This window comes from Pavona decussata, unplaced genomic scaffold, assembly GCF_977016875.1.
Source record: "Pavona decussata unplaced genomic scaffold, jaPavDecu1.1 SCAFFOLD_98, whole genome shotgun sequence".
Classification (NCBI taxonomy): domain Eukaryota; kingdom Metazoa; phylum Cnidaria; class Anthozoa; order Scleractinia; family Agariciidae; genus Pavona; species Pavona decussata.
Window position 1 is genome coordinate 994,888 of NW_028145514.1, and position 14,055 is coordinate 1,008,942.

Sequence of the window (14,055 nt, forward strand, 5' to 3'; positions counted from 1 at the left end):
ATGTAACTTTGCAAATTAGTCTAGAGCTTTAGCGACTCAAGGTGAATGTCACGTGCAGTTGCATAGAAAACCGAGTGTATTCAAGCTCGTTCCCAGGGTTTCTCTTCTTCCCGCCCCAGCAAGAGAGAGAGAGAGACCCTGGTTGGAGCTGGTCACGTGACAACACACGACAAACTTCTCCCCAGCCGGGGTACACTCGTTCAATTATTTTATTCGCAAGAGCCGATCAGAGATTTTCAAGCGGGTGCGATTTAAGCCGCCGTTACACGTTGAAACTTTTAGCTGAAACTTGTGTGCAACGGCGAACGAGACCAGTTTCACGAAGTGGTGTTACACGGTGAAACTCTTGTTTTTTCACCACTGCGACCGTTGCGAGCCGTTGCAGAAGTAGAAAGCGGTTCTACTTTTCGTGAAACTTGTCTCGCAACGGAAGTTCGAGAAAGTTTCACGAAACCGACCATGTTACACGGTGCAACGCGTGCTGAAACTTGTTTCGCTGAGCCGTTGCACACAAGTTTCAGCTAAAAGTTTCAACGTGTAACGGCGGCTTTAAGCAAGCGAAATGCGAGAGATTTGGCGCAGTTTCATGCCGTCTGCAAAATCGTATATTTAGTACAATCTAGGGAATTTCAAACGGTCAATGAAGCAGAGGTTTATCATAAATTCTACAACTTGAACCGGGATAATTTATATATATACACTAGTTAGAACTGTTTCCATGAATTCTACCAGAAATAGCATTTATTCAAGCTTAAACTGCGGTAATAAGTACATCTTTTGCTCTATAAAATGAAATGTAGTTCATAAAAAATTCTTTCAGTAACAGCATTACAATTCATCACTCACAAGAAAATACCAATTCATTCTTCTTGTTAATAGTAATCTGTTTATTTACATGTAATTCGCGAAGCACAATATTGAATATTTCTTTGGTCATCGATTTCCTGTGATTGAATACACTGTAAATACATTGCTTTCGATCACAATCAGCGCTCTGAGCTCAATATTTTTCGTTTAACTACGTCTTAAAGTCAAGAACGTAGGGAATAAACTAAGATGAAAAGTACCTTTGAATTATATTCACACGCGGCTTGCTTCAGTCCGTTGGTATTTCTGGACACTTCGCCTGCTTACATTTTATTGCCAAAAATTCTTGGTGTTCCATTCGGCAATATTAAAATTGATCTTCTTTCCCATTTCACCCCATTTGGAGCTCTGTTAAAAGGCTTAAAGCCAGCGATGCCTCTGTTCTAATCACCATGCCTGTTTAGGTTTTGACTCAAGCGTCCCCCATCGTCTGTCGGTTTCCCTCTGGCGTCCCGAAACGTTACGACTGTTTTTAAAATAATTCTTTTGGATTAACAACACTCTACCTGAGTGGAAGAAACGTGAACCTCTTCCAGGTCTCAAGTGAGTGTGTGATGTAGAAATGCTTGGTTGTAAAACCGCTTCGGCTTGTTGTCGTAAAGTTCGTAGCTGGCTTCTCCGTCCATCTGAGAAAGTGACAACTGCATACTCTACTACCCCTCCCTAACGACAAATTATGTCAAGCACCCAGATTTTGGGTGCCACGTGACCAGCTCCAACCAGGGTCTATCTCTCTCTCGCTGGGGCGGGAAGAAGAGAGACCCTGGGAATGAGGTTGGAGTGTATTCAGTTTGTTATGACCATGGGCATAGAATGACAAATTCTGAATCCCCATGGGGAGTCGAAACCATGACCTTCTCAAGACGAAATGAGTGCAGTTGATTAACTCTATCTAGTAGTTAGTTGATAAAAGCTTACAGTATAATACCTGACCAACCAAGAGGTCAACTGTATGTTAACACGTAATACTGACAAGGAAACCCTCTCAGCTGGTTGAAAACAAAACGCATTTTCCATCATTTCATACCTTAAATCTCCACCGTGTAACACAGATGAACTTAAGCGTGTGATCCTTGCCAAGAATTTCGTCGTTGCAAAGAATATCCACCTGGAGATTAAAGTGAGAGAGCAAGCGAGGTTAACAAATCAGTGTGGCCGAAAGGGACATGGGATCGGGTTTAATTGCTGTCTCATGCTTGACACATGCACTCTAAGATTTTGCAATGATTATATTCTAAGATGTTTTTAGTTTATAAGTTTTATATTCATGAAAGGAGAGTAGCTCTAGAATGGGAATTTTAAAAGTTCCCCCTGTTGCTAAACCACCATCTTTTAGCTTTTGTATAGATGGTTAAAAAATCAAAGAATTATAATATGACATGACTATAAAAGGGCCTGGTATTCATAAGGGAAACAAGCGCAAGTGGAAGTATAAGCATAGCACAAGAACCCTTTTTACAAAGTTTAAACAAATATTTGTAGGAGGGGGCTCAGAGCCACCTTCAATTTTCAAAGATTTTAGGTGGCTTTAAACAAGAACTTGTTCCCTGACTGCATATTCTTGGGCTTGTGTCGAGCCCGTTTTCACGTTGTCAAGGTAACTTTATGCTTGTGCAAGTGTTTGGATGGAAGGTGAAATTGAGGCTTTAAGCCTCGCGTTAACTATCTTTTTTTTTTCTTCTTACAGAAATCAACTATTTTAAACATTTGAAATGATTCCTTTTCTTCTTGGGCGTATAAAAATAACGAGATAAAATAAATTATTTTCTTTGATGAGACATGAAAGACGTGACTTACATCCTTGTGATCGTCAAGACTCAACTTCTTGGCGAGGAATTTTTTGAGATGCAGCACAGTCGCTTGCGAAGATAGCCGTAGGTATTTCCGTGTTAATGGCTGCAAAAACATAATTAAAATAAGAAATAAATAAATTTTACGAGCTGCATGGGACGTGCCGACAATCTAACCACTTTAGTTCCGTTTTGACAAACGTCCGTTTACAATTAAAGTGTTTAAAAAGTATTTAGACTCCTGGTGTACATGCGTCCTAGATTTCTGGCTGGTAATATTGCGGGTATAAACTGGAAATAACGTTACCTTTAGGGATTTTTTTCCATTTGCCCTGGAAAGAAAAACAAAGAAAACATGAGAGAGTCGTTGCGTTTTCTTTAAATGTTCAGCTGCTTACGTAACGTTAAGTAAGAATCAGTTTGTTTTCCTTACATGGTCGTAAACTCATAGGGGACAAAGAACAAGAATCGAGAACGATAAGGCTGCGTTTTTTGCGTTTTTGAGTTTGTGCCTCTTATTAACTCCTTGAGATCCAGCACAACTGAGTGCTCACCTAAAGAGGGCTTCGCTTACAGGAGGTAAAAAATGTAGTACTTGTAATTGGTACCACAACGAAGTGTTCACTTAGAAGAGGTATGCACCAATGAGGCGTGTCGAGACTCTTATTTAGCCCGCGCAGCAGTGTTTCCTTTCCGAGCCGGAGCGCTGAGGCTCGCGAGAGCATGGATAGCAAAAAAGCTCCAATGTTTTTGCTCCTCCTCTCTCGAAGCTTTCGTTCGCTTCTCGCGCCCGCATAGAAAGGAATGGCTTCAACGCAGGCTAACTCCTGCTAGGGGGATATCCGAACGTTTTTCCCGATTAGACTGTGTGACTGATAGATTACCAAAGGCAAATTTTTCCCTAGAATGAATTTGCACGGGCGGAGAGAGAAATACCTGTAGCACTCCATGCAGATAGCGACTTGCTCGTCTCCGCGGTGGTAATCTTGATCTTCTTCTTTCTCGTTCGACGTACATGATGAAGACGGTGATGGATTATCAGCTGTTGGAAATAGCGTTTAAAAAACCAAAATGAGAAACTGATGGCGTTTCTTTCCCATCAACAATTGTTATCTCTGAAGGGATGAAAAAAGCTCGAAAATATGTCACACTAGAAAAACCTAAGCGAGGTTAGGTTTCGACCGTAATGATTCGATTTACCGCCCAGGGCGGCTATTTCGTTTTGGGACCCTGGGGTCACATTCACGAGGCCCTCCTAATTTAAGATGTATCTTAAGCATTTTTTCTTAACAAAAGTCTACTGTTACTTTATCAGTCACAACGTACGTGTGACTTTACAATCAATAACCAATCATATCAGAGAGGGTGAGATCGGACGTCAGCATATACAAGCCGCCTCTGGCTGCCACCTCAGTCCATATGTCATCTCACCCCACCCTCCCAGACCAATACACACAAAGACCAGACCACAACACCGGGAACTACGTTCCTACTCTTTGCGAACAGTGGGTGGGTTCTTTAACGTCCCACAGAGTTATCGAACAAGGGTTGTGAGACGGGACCTACGGTTTATCGTCCTTATCCGAGAAGACTAGAAAGTCTAACCATTTGCAGATGTCATTATAAAGGCAGCACTTTCTCCTCAGTTATTAAAGACCCTGAGTGTTGGTCCGGCTGGGGTTTGAACCCACGACCTCCCCACACGGTAGTCAGTCCGGTACTCCACGAACTGAGCTAATCGGTCGGCGGTACATCTTAAATTAGGAGAGCCTCGTTAATCTGGCCACTGTCTCCAGCACGCTTCCTTGAACTGGTTAAAAGGAACAGGACGTTTACTTCTTTGTGAAAGAGGGAAAAACACCTGGTAAATAGTAACAGAAGCTAAAACACTTACTATCTAAAGGGGCACCTTTCGGAAATGGCAGCTTACCAGGTTGATGCGCTTTACGTCATAAGGGACGGTCATTAATTTTGTCAAATGAATGTACGACTACAACATTGCCAAACCAGTCAGGTTCCCAAGGCCCCTCACTCAGGAATGGGATTGGTGAGAAACATGATGGAAGGATTTACAAAGCATGCGCGCAAGGCTTCACCCATGCAGTCTTGTTTTCATCTGATCGAAAGGTCCTGATTGAAGAGTTGAACACTTATACCTACAAGTGGCCAATCTAGAGCATGGTAAGGGGAAGCCCAGCCATTGAAGTATTTAACTCCATCTTTATATCAAGCATTTTTTAAAATCATTTTTTACTGAAGACCTAGCCTGAGTCTTGAACCTGTATGTATAGGTTTTTAAATTAATGGTCGCTACTTTTATATACTTCTTACTAATTTTGCTTTTAATCATGTAAAGCACATTGGAATATTTATATAGAGAATGCGCTCATCAAGTGCTATTATTATTCAGGATTTTCAAGGAAATACCAGTCTTGAAGCTGGTATTTACTAGGGTGCCAAGCAACAACCAGTGTGCCTTAGGCACTCTAGAACTTAAGGATAATCGTTTCTACAATTCAAGAACTTTGCTAATAATCCTAGCTGATCCCAACAGAGCGGAGTTCAGAATTAGCCCGATTCACTCCAATAACGTCCAGGTTTTCTTTCAGAGTTCTTGGAATGGTTCCTTTTGCATCACCAACATTATTAATATTATTATTATTATTATTATTATTATTATTATTGTATCCCCTATCCTCCGCCTCTAACGCAAGGTTCCAGAGGAGAATGATTCCAAAAGCGTGCAAATATTATTTTTAATGAAAAAACTTGAATATTTTCTCCTTTGCTACAACAAAACAGACTTATTAAATAGCGCGAAGCAAAAGTTATCGTATCCGATTAAAAGTTCCGGAGACGGACAGACAACAAAACAAGATAGATTATTTGAGTTACCTTGTGTCTTTGTCGAATTCATGGCGTTGTAGGCGTTCTGTTGTTCTCCTGTGCGGTACATGAACATAGCTACTTCAAATTCCTTCTGCCTTTGAAGTTCTCCTAAAAAAGCGATAAATAAACAAGAGTCGGCAAAACTATAAGACCGCAAAGTTCTCTAATCCCTTTTGTTCCAAGGTTTATATAATTAAATTTTAGTCTGTAGTGGCTGTATTTACCAGAACCTATTTTCGGCCAGACGTGAGATCTCAGAAAAAACCTCAGGAAGTGCTTGCGTTGTTGTTGAATATTTCTTTGAAATATCTTCTGAGAGTGGAGATTTTCAAACGTTTTCCGCAAGCTTTTCAAGGATTTAGGAAATGTTACGAGTCGTGTGATGCTTTTCTTACTTTGATATGGAAGATGAAGTCCTTAAGTGTACAAACCACTCAATAAAAGCTACTGAACGGTATCTGCTTGGGGCACTGTTCGACCTTTTCTTGTCAGACATGTTTGTTACGTTGTTAACGTGGTTCCGATGTTTGCGATTGTGAATGAAGTCCTAAAGTGTGACAAGTGTGACCATTGATTGATGTGAAATCGACCGAGGAGTTCCTCGTCTGGAGTTTTTGGATGTTCAATCTTTAGCAAGAAAAAAATTGGGAGATTTTTAAAAAAAGTTTTTAACCTGTACCATACTGGGAGTGAAACGATTAGAGGATCTGTGGTCTCTTTCAAGACTAACACGAATCTGGAATGCGTTTCTTAGCTAGTTTTCTTCAGCCTTGGGTAAATAGGATGCAAAAAAAAAAAAAAAAAAAAAATCACAGTAAACAGTCAAATTAACCACAAGTTCGGCTTATTTTATATCCGTCTCAGACTAATTTCCGTCAAAAGGTTAGATCCGATTTGATATCGTCCAAAAAAAAATGAGAGATCTTTCCTGGGATCAATCAAACTGGCAGTGAAGTAATATTCATATCCATGTAAAAAGTCATGAAGTGTGACCAGGCTTGAGCTCTACTTTCCAGTTGTTCTGTTAGGAGACCAGGGGCGCTTACTTTTGGGACAATTCTGTCTATTCGTATTCAAGTTCAGGAATAACAGAATACACACTCTTTTTAAAATAAGAACGTCTTATTTTGGGACTGAGGTTGAAGGTTATTATTTTTTTTTATTTTATTAACATTTGGTCAAAATAAAAATGTTCTTAACTCACTCTCAGTCTGCCTAATGTTCTTAGTATGTTCTTAATTCTCAGTCTCAACGTCCTTATAAAAAAGGCTCTTATAATAGTGTACACAGAATTCCAAAACAATGCAATTTCTCCTATCCCATTGACCTGACCTGTAAACCATTCCAAAAGAATGCAATTTCTCTTGATCTGAGTAAACTGTATTCCTTTCATTCTGCTATCGGCGGCATAATGAACGGAATACTATTCTGTTCATTCCGAAAATAGAACAAGTCTCAAAAGCACATGAATACTGTCTACCCCGTGTAATGTATTCCTATTCCGGAATAGTCCTAAATTAACACGCCCTAGCTCCTAAGTGTTCCCATTCCATTTAGAGGACGGTTCTTAAAAAATGGCTTTTTAATTTTGTGGTCGGCTGTTTAATGTGGCTCAAGATGGTCCTAATTTTAACGACTATAGATGAAATTCTCAAGTGTGGCCATTCGCATTGAGCCCTTTGATACAAATTTTCCTATGGTGCTTTTTCTTGTGCTGTACCAAGGTGGTTCGAACTGAAGTATCATTATTAAAAGTAGAACAAATCAGATAAAAGCCATTGTGCAATACGGTATTCTGTTTCAGTCTTGTCTGTTTACCCGGCTACAATTTATATTTAGTCTGCTGAACCTGGGGTGGATAAAAGCCAATTCAAGACTCTTCCGAGTTCTGGAGTTATCGCTTGTTATTTCATTATGAAACCCTTGATTATTTTAAAAACTGAACAGGCATTTTGCGATTAAGGATTAAAATCTAAATCCCTGAGATTATCCCCAAAACAAATTCAAGTTCTTCACTTGCTAAGGAGTAAAATGTCATCTTGTGCAATCCACGAATTCGTAGCATATTTACATCAACTTGGTTCCGATTAGAGTCAAAGGCCTTCGGAAACATGTAAATTTGAGCACGTTTGAGACAATTGAAGAAGTGAAGCATTGAAACGAAAGATATCTAGCAGTTCTTTCCTGTGGAACTGATAGCTCTACTCTCCTCGATTGTCAATTTAGAACTTTTTGTCAGACTTTTATATCTTTTTACATTTCTAGGGAAAAGCATTTAGTTAAAAAAAAAAAAAATGACATCTCGCCAAATTGTAACGATCTGGTTTTTATCAAACACATCAGATCAGCACTTAAACTACACGTGTAAATGAAATTAAGAACGTCTGGGAAACGGAAAGCCCCGGGCCACAACGGAAAACCAGAACAGCAGGAAAAACGCTATTTACACTTGCTGTTCAAAAACAATTGCATTTGATCATCCGTCATGGAGAATTTGATGCTCCGATCACTGGTTTTGAAACGCATGAATAAGAACAAGCAAGCAAACACAGTAGCGACGCAGAAATAGATATTCATGTTACATTAATGTCATTAATGCACGTTTCCCATCGAGATAATTGTCAGCCCCCAAAATAATCTTTCAACAGTGATAGGCAGGGGTTTGATAAGGATGTTAGCCCCGGGCAATAATCTATAAATATTTACTATCCAAATGGTAAATTCTGGAAGTATTAAAAGACGACCTTTTAGATTTACGAAAATATACGGGTTTTCTCAGGTTTTTCTTTCATCAAGATTCGATATACTCAAAATTTTTGATAATGTTTCTCCAACATTGAAATAAAATTGAAGTTCTTTGGTCAGGCTTAAGTAAACTGAGGGAAAGAACCGTCATTAAAATAAATTGCATGGTTAAAAATTTGTTCGTGGTTGTCAAAAGTATTTAAGTTTTTTTTGTCACGATCGTAGATGACCTTGTGAAAAAACTTGCTTCAATTCAAGTGGAACAAAACGAAAAAAACCCACAATTCTTAAAGGGAAAACGGTTTTTCCCATCAGGTGGATTATACGTATTTATGATGTATGAGGATCAAAACCGACGGACGGTGTAACCATTTAAACGAAACATGTTCGCAATAATTTGGCGTTAAAAACATGAAATATGGGATTCTTTTTGAATGCTCCATTTATTGCACTTGGGAAACTGAAATCTATCGAGAGGGCAGTGCAAGATTTCTTACTAAGGTCTAGCCCACGGAACAGTAATTTAGCGAAAAATAATTTTGGGGGTAAGGTGCACTTTAAGCCTTGATTGATATCAGCAGCACGAGCTCTTATGAATTTGCATTTGATTACGTTCTTAAGAAGTCAACTCCGTTGCATTTTTGTCAAAATTTCTCTCGCATTTTCTCTTGATTCAATCAGCAACTGAGCTAATATGCTCCGACTGCCCACAGCACTACAAACTTACGCTCTTGAAGTCCTGGAACAAGCTTGTAGACAATTTCTTGCATTGTACGATCGGAACTGCGATAAAAAGAAAAGGGTTGGTTAGCTCATTGCACAGAAAGGCCAGGACGTTTCTCTTCTCCATACAATACAACTTTAGCTGTAGTTGATGGGACCGTGGGAAACCTCATCGTTAATACAGTTATATGATATTATTATTGTATTTTAAATTTTGAGAGGCAACCCATTCAGATCACCGTAAACTGAGTTAAACTATGCAAAAACCATTAAATGTCGAACGAAGCCTACTAAAAGCCAAAAGCCAGTTAAATGTCACAACCCCATCAAATGCACGGCACTCCAGAAATCCCGCAGTGAATAGAGACAAGAATTTTGTTGATTCCGGTTTGTTTGTGGAAGGCCTTGTATTTCACTAAGTGCTGTTTTGTTGACTTGAATGCCTCTAATGCCTGCTTGTAAATAGAAATTTGCAGGCTAATGTCATTTTCAATTTCAAACGTTATTTAAAAATCCGAATGTTTAGGCCATTGTCACGATTGAACAAATAACTAAATTTGATCTGGAAAAGAGTGCAAGATATTCAGATGATTTAGCCCCGAGATGCTTGATTTGTTGCAATTGAAACTCAAAGTGATCAATTCGAGCGTGACACTTGTCTTGTATAAAAGTTGTAATTATTTTTCTAAACACAAAATACTTAAAAGCGGGGGGTAAGGCAATCATCTAATAAAGTATGGGAATACGGTGAGCCACAAGTGAACTTGAAATATCCTTGAGAAGACATGTGATTGATAAAACTCTGAGAATGGTTCGGACAAATTCGAACTCATTGAAGACACCAGAGTCAATTTCCATACGAAATCATTTTACAATTCATTACAATAATTATTAAACCTAAAAGCTGCAGATCACGATAGTAAATTAGTGTAAAAATAACCAACTTCGGGTGCATCGATTTGAACAGTTTCTTTGGCAAAGTATGACTGAGTAGTGAGAGATTATCTGGTTGTCAGAAAACCACACGGCAATCAAATTTCAAGAAGGTTGTGTTTGGTCGCTGGTGAAGGTTGCATGTTAATTAATCGCTCGATTGCTGTATTTCTGTTGAAGCACCGCTTTAATAATAAGTTCTTATGTGGACGCTTTTTTTCCCTACTACTTACCCGATGTAATTCATGGGGTAACTGTGATGAATAACTATCTTGCAGGTTGGGCAGATATTGTTTTCTTGCAAGTGATTCACGATGCAGCTTCGACAAACTATGAAAAAATCAAAGTAAAACAAGCTTTATAAACACACTGCCAAAACATAAACATTAGAAGTTGCATCGGGAGTTTAAAACTGGTATCTATCCACCCCTAAGGGAGCAGAGAGCTTTCTCCGTTCCACAGGGCAAGTCTTGTACTTCATTCTGAGAGCGGCGGCAAATGCAATTTAAATAAAGCACTGTTGTTTATCTAAGCAACATCAGCATACAAGATGATCTTTAAGACGGCTTTTGGAAGTGCGAAATATCTGGATACTTGAAGACGGTTCAGATCTTCGACCAGGGGTTTGGCAACGCCTCGCTAAACGACGTAATTTGGCATTACTAAACCTGTGCAAGACGCAAAATGTATATTATCCCCCGATCAAACATTCAACTGTGTATTAAGCATCTGCCGTGAAGCCGGTTGATGTAAAGATCACGTCAGCTGGGGAGGAAGACATTTGGACAGTTGTCGCGGCAAAAACCTTCGTGCGTGCTAAAATCAGGCGCGGTGCTTCTGAAAGGCACAAGCCGCTTTAAACGGCGTTGGATCGTTTCCACGGGGAGAACTCAAGAATTTCGGTTTAGCGATCACAGCCACAGTAATGCATTAAATCAAACAACAAAAATGCCAATTTCACTACGCAAACGAGAAACCAAACAATAACGAGAATCTCGCTAGCTCGACGGACGAACTCGGAGAGGTACTAGGTGACGCCGTTTCTTTCTCTCTCTCCCTGCTGGAGCGGCATTGTCGCTTTCATGAAAAGCATTTCACCGGTCAGTCACAGAGCAAACATATTCATAGTAAATGTAATGGGAGACATATAAGGTTTAAAGGCCTTTGTGTAGAGATCAAAAGCATTTAAACGCTAAACAGTCTGACGAGCTTAGCCACGCATCGGGGACCGAGCTTGTTTCGACTTTCCCTGCTTTCGAACCATGCTCGATTGGCTAGATCTAGCGTTAAGTTTAAGTTCAAACAAGACCCGAGGGAGTAATCACTTGTCCAAGGCACAACGCTGATTTAACTTGGACATCAAAGAGGGAAGACACAAGATTTAAAGTCAGATTATTACTCACATGTGTGAAGACACTCGGTAATGGTCGTAGCGTCGATCAAGTACCCACCACAAATCCCGCAAGTAATGAAAGGATTGAGCTCTCTTAACTTCAGTGTTTGGTACATACTGATTTCCACCTCGCTCAATACGCGTTGATCAATCTTGTACTCGTAATAGACCGGGTTATGCGAAACCGCGAAGCTCAGAAGATAGAAACGCCGTGTGCTCAATTTCGGCTGAATAAATGGTGTTAATGAAGAGTGATGTGGTAAATTTCTGTCAACACGTCGCTTTCAGACAAGATCCAAGCAAACTTCTCGGGCTAAATCCTATAAGACGGACGGAGAGTCGAAGGACGTGCCTCGTTCTCCGACGCAAGAAGTTTCTTTTGCGTCGATCAGACCACACGTACAAACACTGCAAACAGCCCTGAGGGCAGGCTTGTTCTGAGCGGTGGGCGGTCAACATAAAAATTATCCGATCATCAACAATATTCCCGAACAAAGAGAGCAGGCTATTCTCCAGGGACCTTCTCTTCACGTTGAGCTCTTGAAAGCAACATGTCCACGTCCATTTCCTAAGTGAGCGCTCATAAAACAAGTAAACTAAGCACCTTCAATACAGAGCGGTGAACGCGCTCAACACACGATCAGCAATTTCCTTCACCCTTCCTGAATACCGCTTGGTTCCTTGTGTGAAGACAACGTAGGATGCTGCGAGAGGCTTGCGGTCTGTTATCTGTGAAGCAAGAATCCGCGGCCTCTCAATAATGGACTACTTTTTCAATAGACGCAAAACAATGATAATATCTTTAGTATACACCAAATGTGAATACCGCTTAGGATTCAAGCACCGGTGGTGTTTTTCAGAGAAGCTGTTGTTGAACACAGTCAATTCACTACCGTCTCGGTTCAGACGCCAGTCCAACTGGAGTGTTTTTTATGAGGTACAAGAGAATGCTCCAAGAGACCGGAAATAGTGAATGGATGGCTGTCATATAACCACAATTGGCACGCATCAAATATCACTAGAACTTGAATTGCTTCTTTTCACACAAGCTAACACGACGGCGCAAAATGTATATATAAACTGCCGCTAAACATGAAACTGCTGGACAAACTATGTTAATCCCTTTTGTCCAAACATACAAGCAAAATTTGTAAAGCCGCTGTGAGGATTACTGAAGGTAAACGCTGGCTGACTATTTTTTTTTTTCTCGTTGTCACGATCTTATCTCTCGCGACTTTGGAATGCAAAATAAGAAAAAAGTAGGAATAATCTTTTCCGGTCGACAAGTGCCTTACAAATGTGTGCGCTTCTTGCCAAATTTGCATTCTGAACAAATGGACTTTGGATTAGAAAGGATCTACGCTTTTTGCGTTTTCAATCCTCTTTCTCCGACTCAGTTGACAAGTAAATTGTCTACCAGAGTCAATATAACTTGATTATGAATAGGATTGGGTCACAACTTGAACAAGAAACACAGCCGGTTTCCGTTTTTCAAGTGATCCAGTTTTGATAATAAATTGCTAGCCCTTCACTCAAAAACGAACAACTGTGACACAGCCGTCAATAAATATCTTTTATACACAGTTCGGCAGCAAATATTACTCCATCTCCTTCGATTACGAGCTTTTTAATGTTTTTTTTTTCACAGCCCCTGGAAACTCGATTGACCCTTGTACGTATACTCTTAGAGATGTGATCAATAAATGAAAATTTTACACAGAAGTGTTGCCAAGTTGATGTTAAGGCTCTTCAACAGAATCAATCGTTTGATGGCCCGTGGTTACGTTTGGGCTAAAATACGATATCTTTAAAAAAAATTAATACGGACATTTTCTGGGATTTTCAACACTTTTAATTTATATTTATAACGGATATTTCCCCGCATTAAATTCACAAAAGAATCCAGAGGGATAGAACTTATTTATTGCTCTCATCGACTGAAATTTAATGTCCAACTTATCAATTAAAACAGTGCAACTAATACTATGCTAATACTAACAAGATAGCCAGCACAAGATTAAAAGGCATTCTTTATACCAAGTGCCAAGGTTTGAGATATTTATATCGCAGTTTTATGCTAATTGCAAACATTGCTAGTCAAATATGTTACTGATATACTTACAAGATAGCCAAGATAAATGACTTTCCCACGCCACATATACAAATCATTATTTTGGTCATATAATGACAATCGTAGCGAAATAAATTACAATACAAATACAATTAAAAAGAACAGACAAATTAAATACGCCTCCTCACCTTATATGGAAGTGGTGTTCGCTAAAACTTCAAATACAGAGAGCTGCTATTTTTGTATATAAATCAACTATATTTAAAGACCACAGTGTTTGCATAGCCGAATAAAAAAATCTCTTTGCATTCAGGGTAAGTAAATCTGTACTGACCTAGTGAAAAGGAGAGATTGTAAAACAGTTCCGTCTAAACAAGTTTTCCGACAATCATGAGGCCTTACTTTGCACACTGAATTGACTGAAAAACGACCGAGATAACAGATTTTTAAAACTCTACCTTCAGTTGACATTTTTCAAAACGGCGATTCGTCATTTGCATGTGAAGAAAAGTGGACATTCTTTTCTTCCGCCAGTTTGCAGCCTTTCATCAAGGTCACCCAACTCAATTGAAAAATACTGAAATAAAAATCTAGTTTAAATGTCGTTTTCTGATTTTCAAGATCCTTCTCGGGCCTTTAAATGA

At 39.4% G+C, this 14,055-nt stretch overlaps 1 protein-coding gene across 3 annotated transcripts in view; it reads right to left on the bottom strand.

The window, feature by feature from the left end:
• The window catches only part of LOC146472528 (polycomb group RING finger protein 3-like), a 114,288-nt gene that overhangs the window by 1,711 nt on the left and 98,522 nt on the right, over nucleotides 1–14,055 (bottom strand). Inside the window, exons 1-9 of one of the 3 annotated variants that reach the window (XM_085119316.1) lie at nucleotides 12,167–12,967; nucleotides 11,351–12,069; nucleotides 10,181–10,277; nucleotides 9,019–9,074; nucleotides 5,553–5,654; nucleotides 3,594–3,699; nucleotides 2,965–2,989; nucleotides 2,665–2,763; nucleotides 1,895–1,975 (exon numbers count right to left, since the gene is read on the bottom strand). In XM_085119316.1, the coding sequence (XP_084975442.1) occupies nucleotides 1,895–1,975; nucleotides 2,665–2,763; nucleotides 2,965–2,989; nucleotides 3,594–3,699; nucleotides 5,553–5,654; nucleotides 9,019–9,074; nucleotides 10,181–10,277; nucleotides 11,351–11,456 (672 nt within the window). In that variant the 5' untranslated portion in view covers nucleotides 11,457–12,069; nucleotides 12,167–12,967. Of the gene's footprint in view, nucleotides 1–1,894; nucleotides 1,976–2,664; nucleotides 2,764–2,964; nucleotides 2,990–3,593; nucleotides 3,700–5,552; nucleotides 5,655–9,018; nucleotides 9,075–10,180; nucleotides 10,278–11,350; nucleotides 12,968–14,055 lie in introns of those variants that run through there. The other 2 variants (XM_085119315.1, XM_085119314.1) reach the window with 2 other exon arrangements.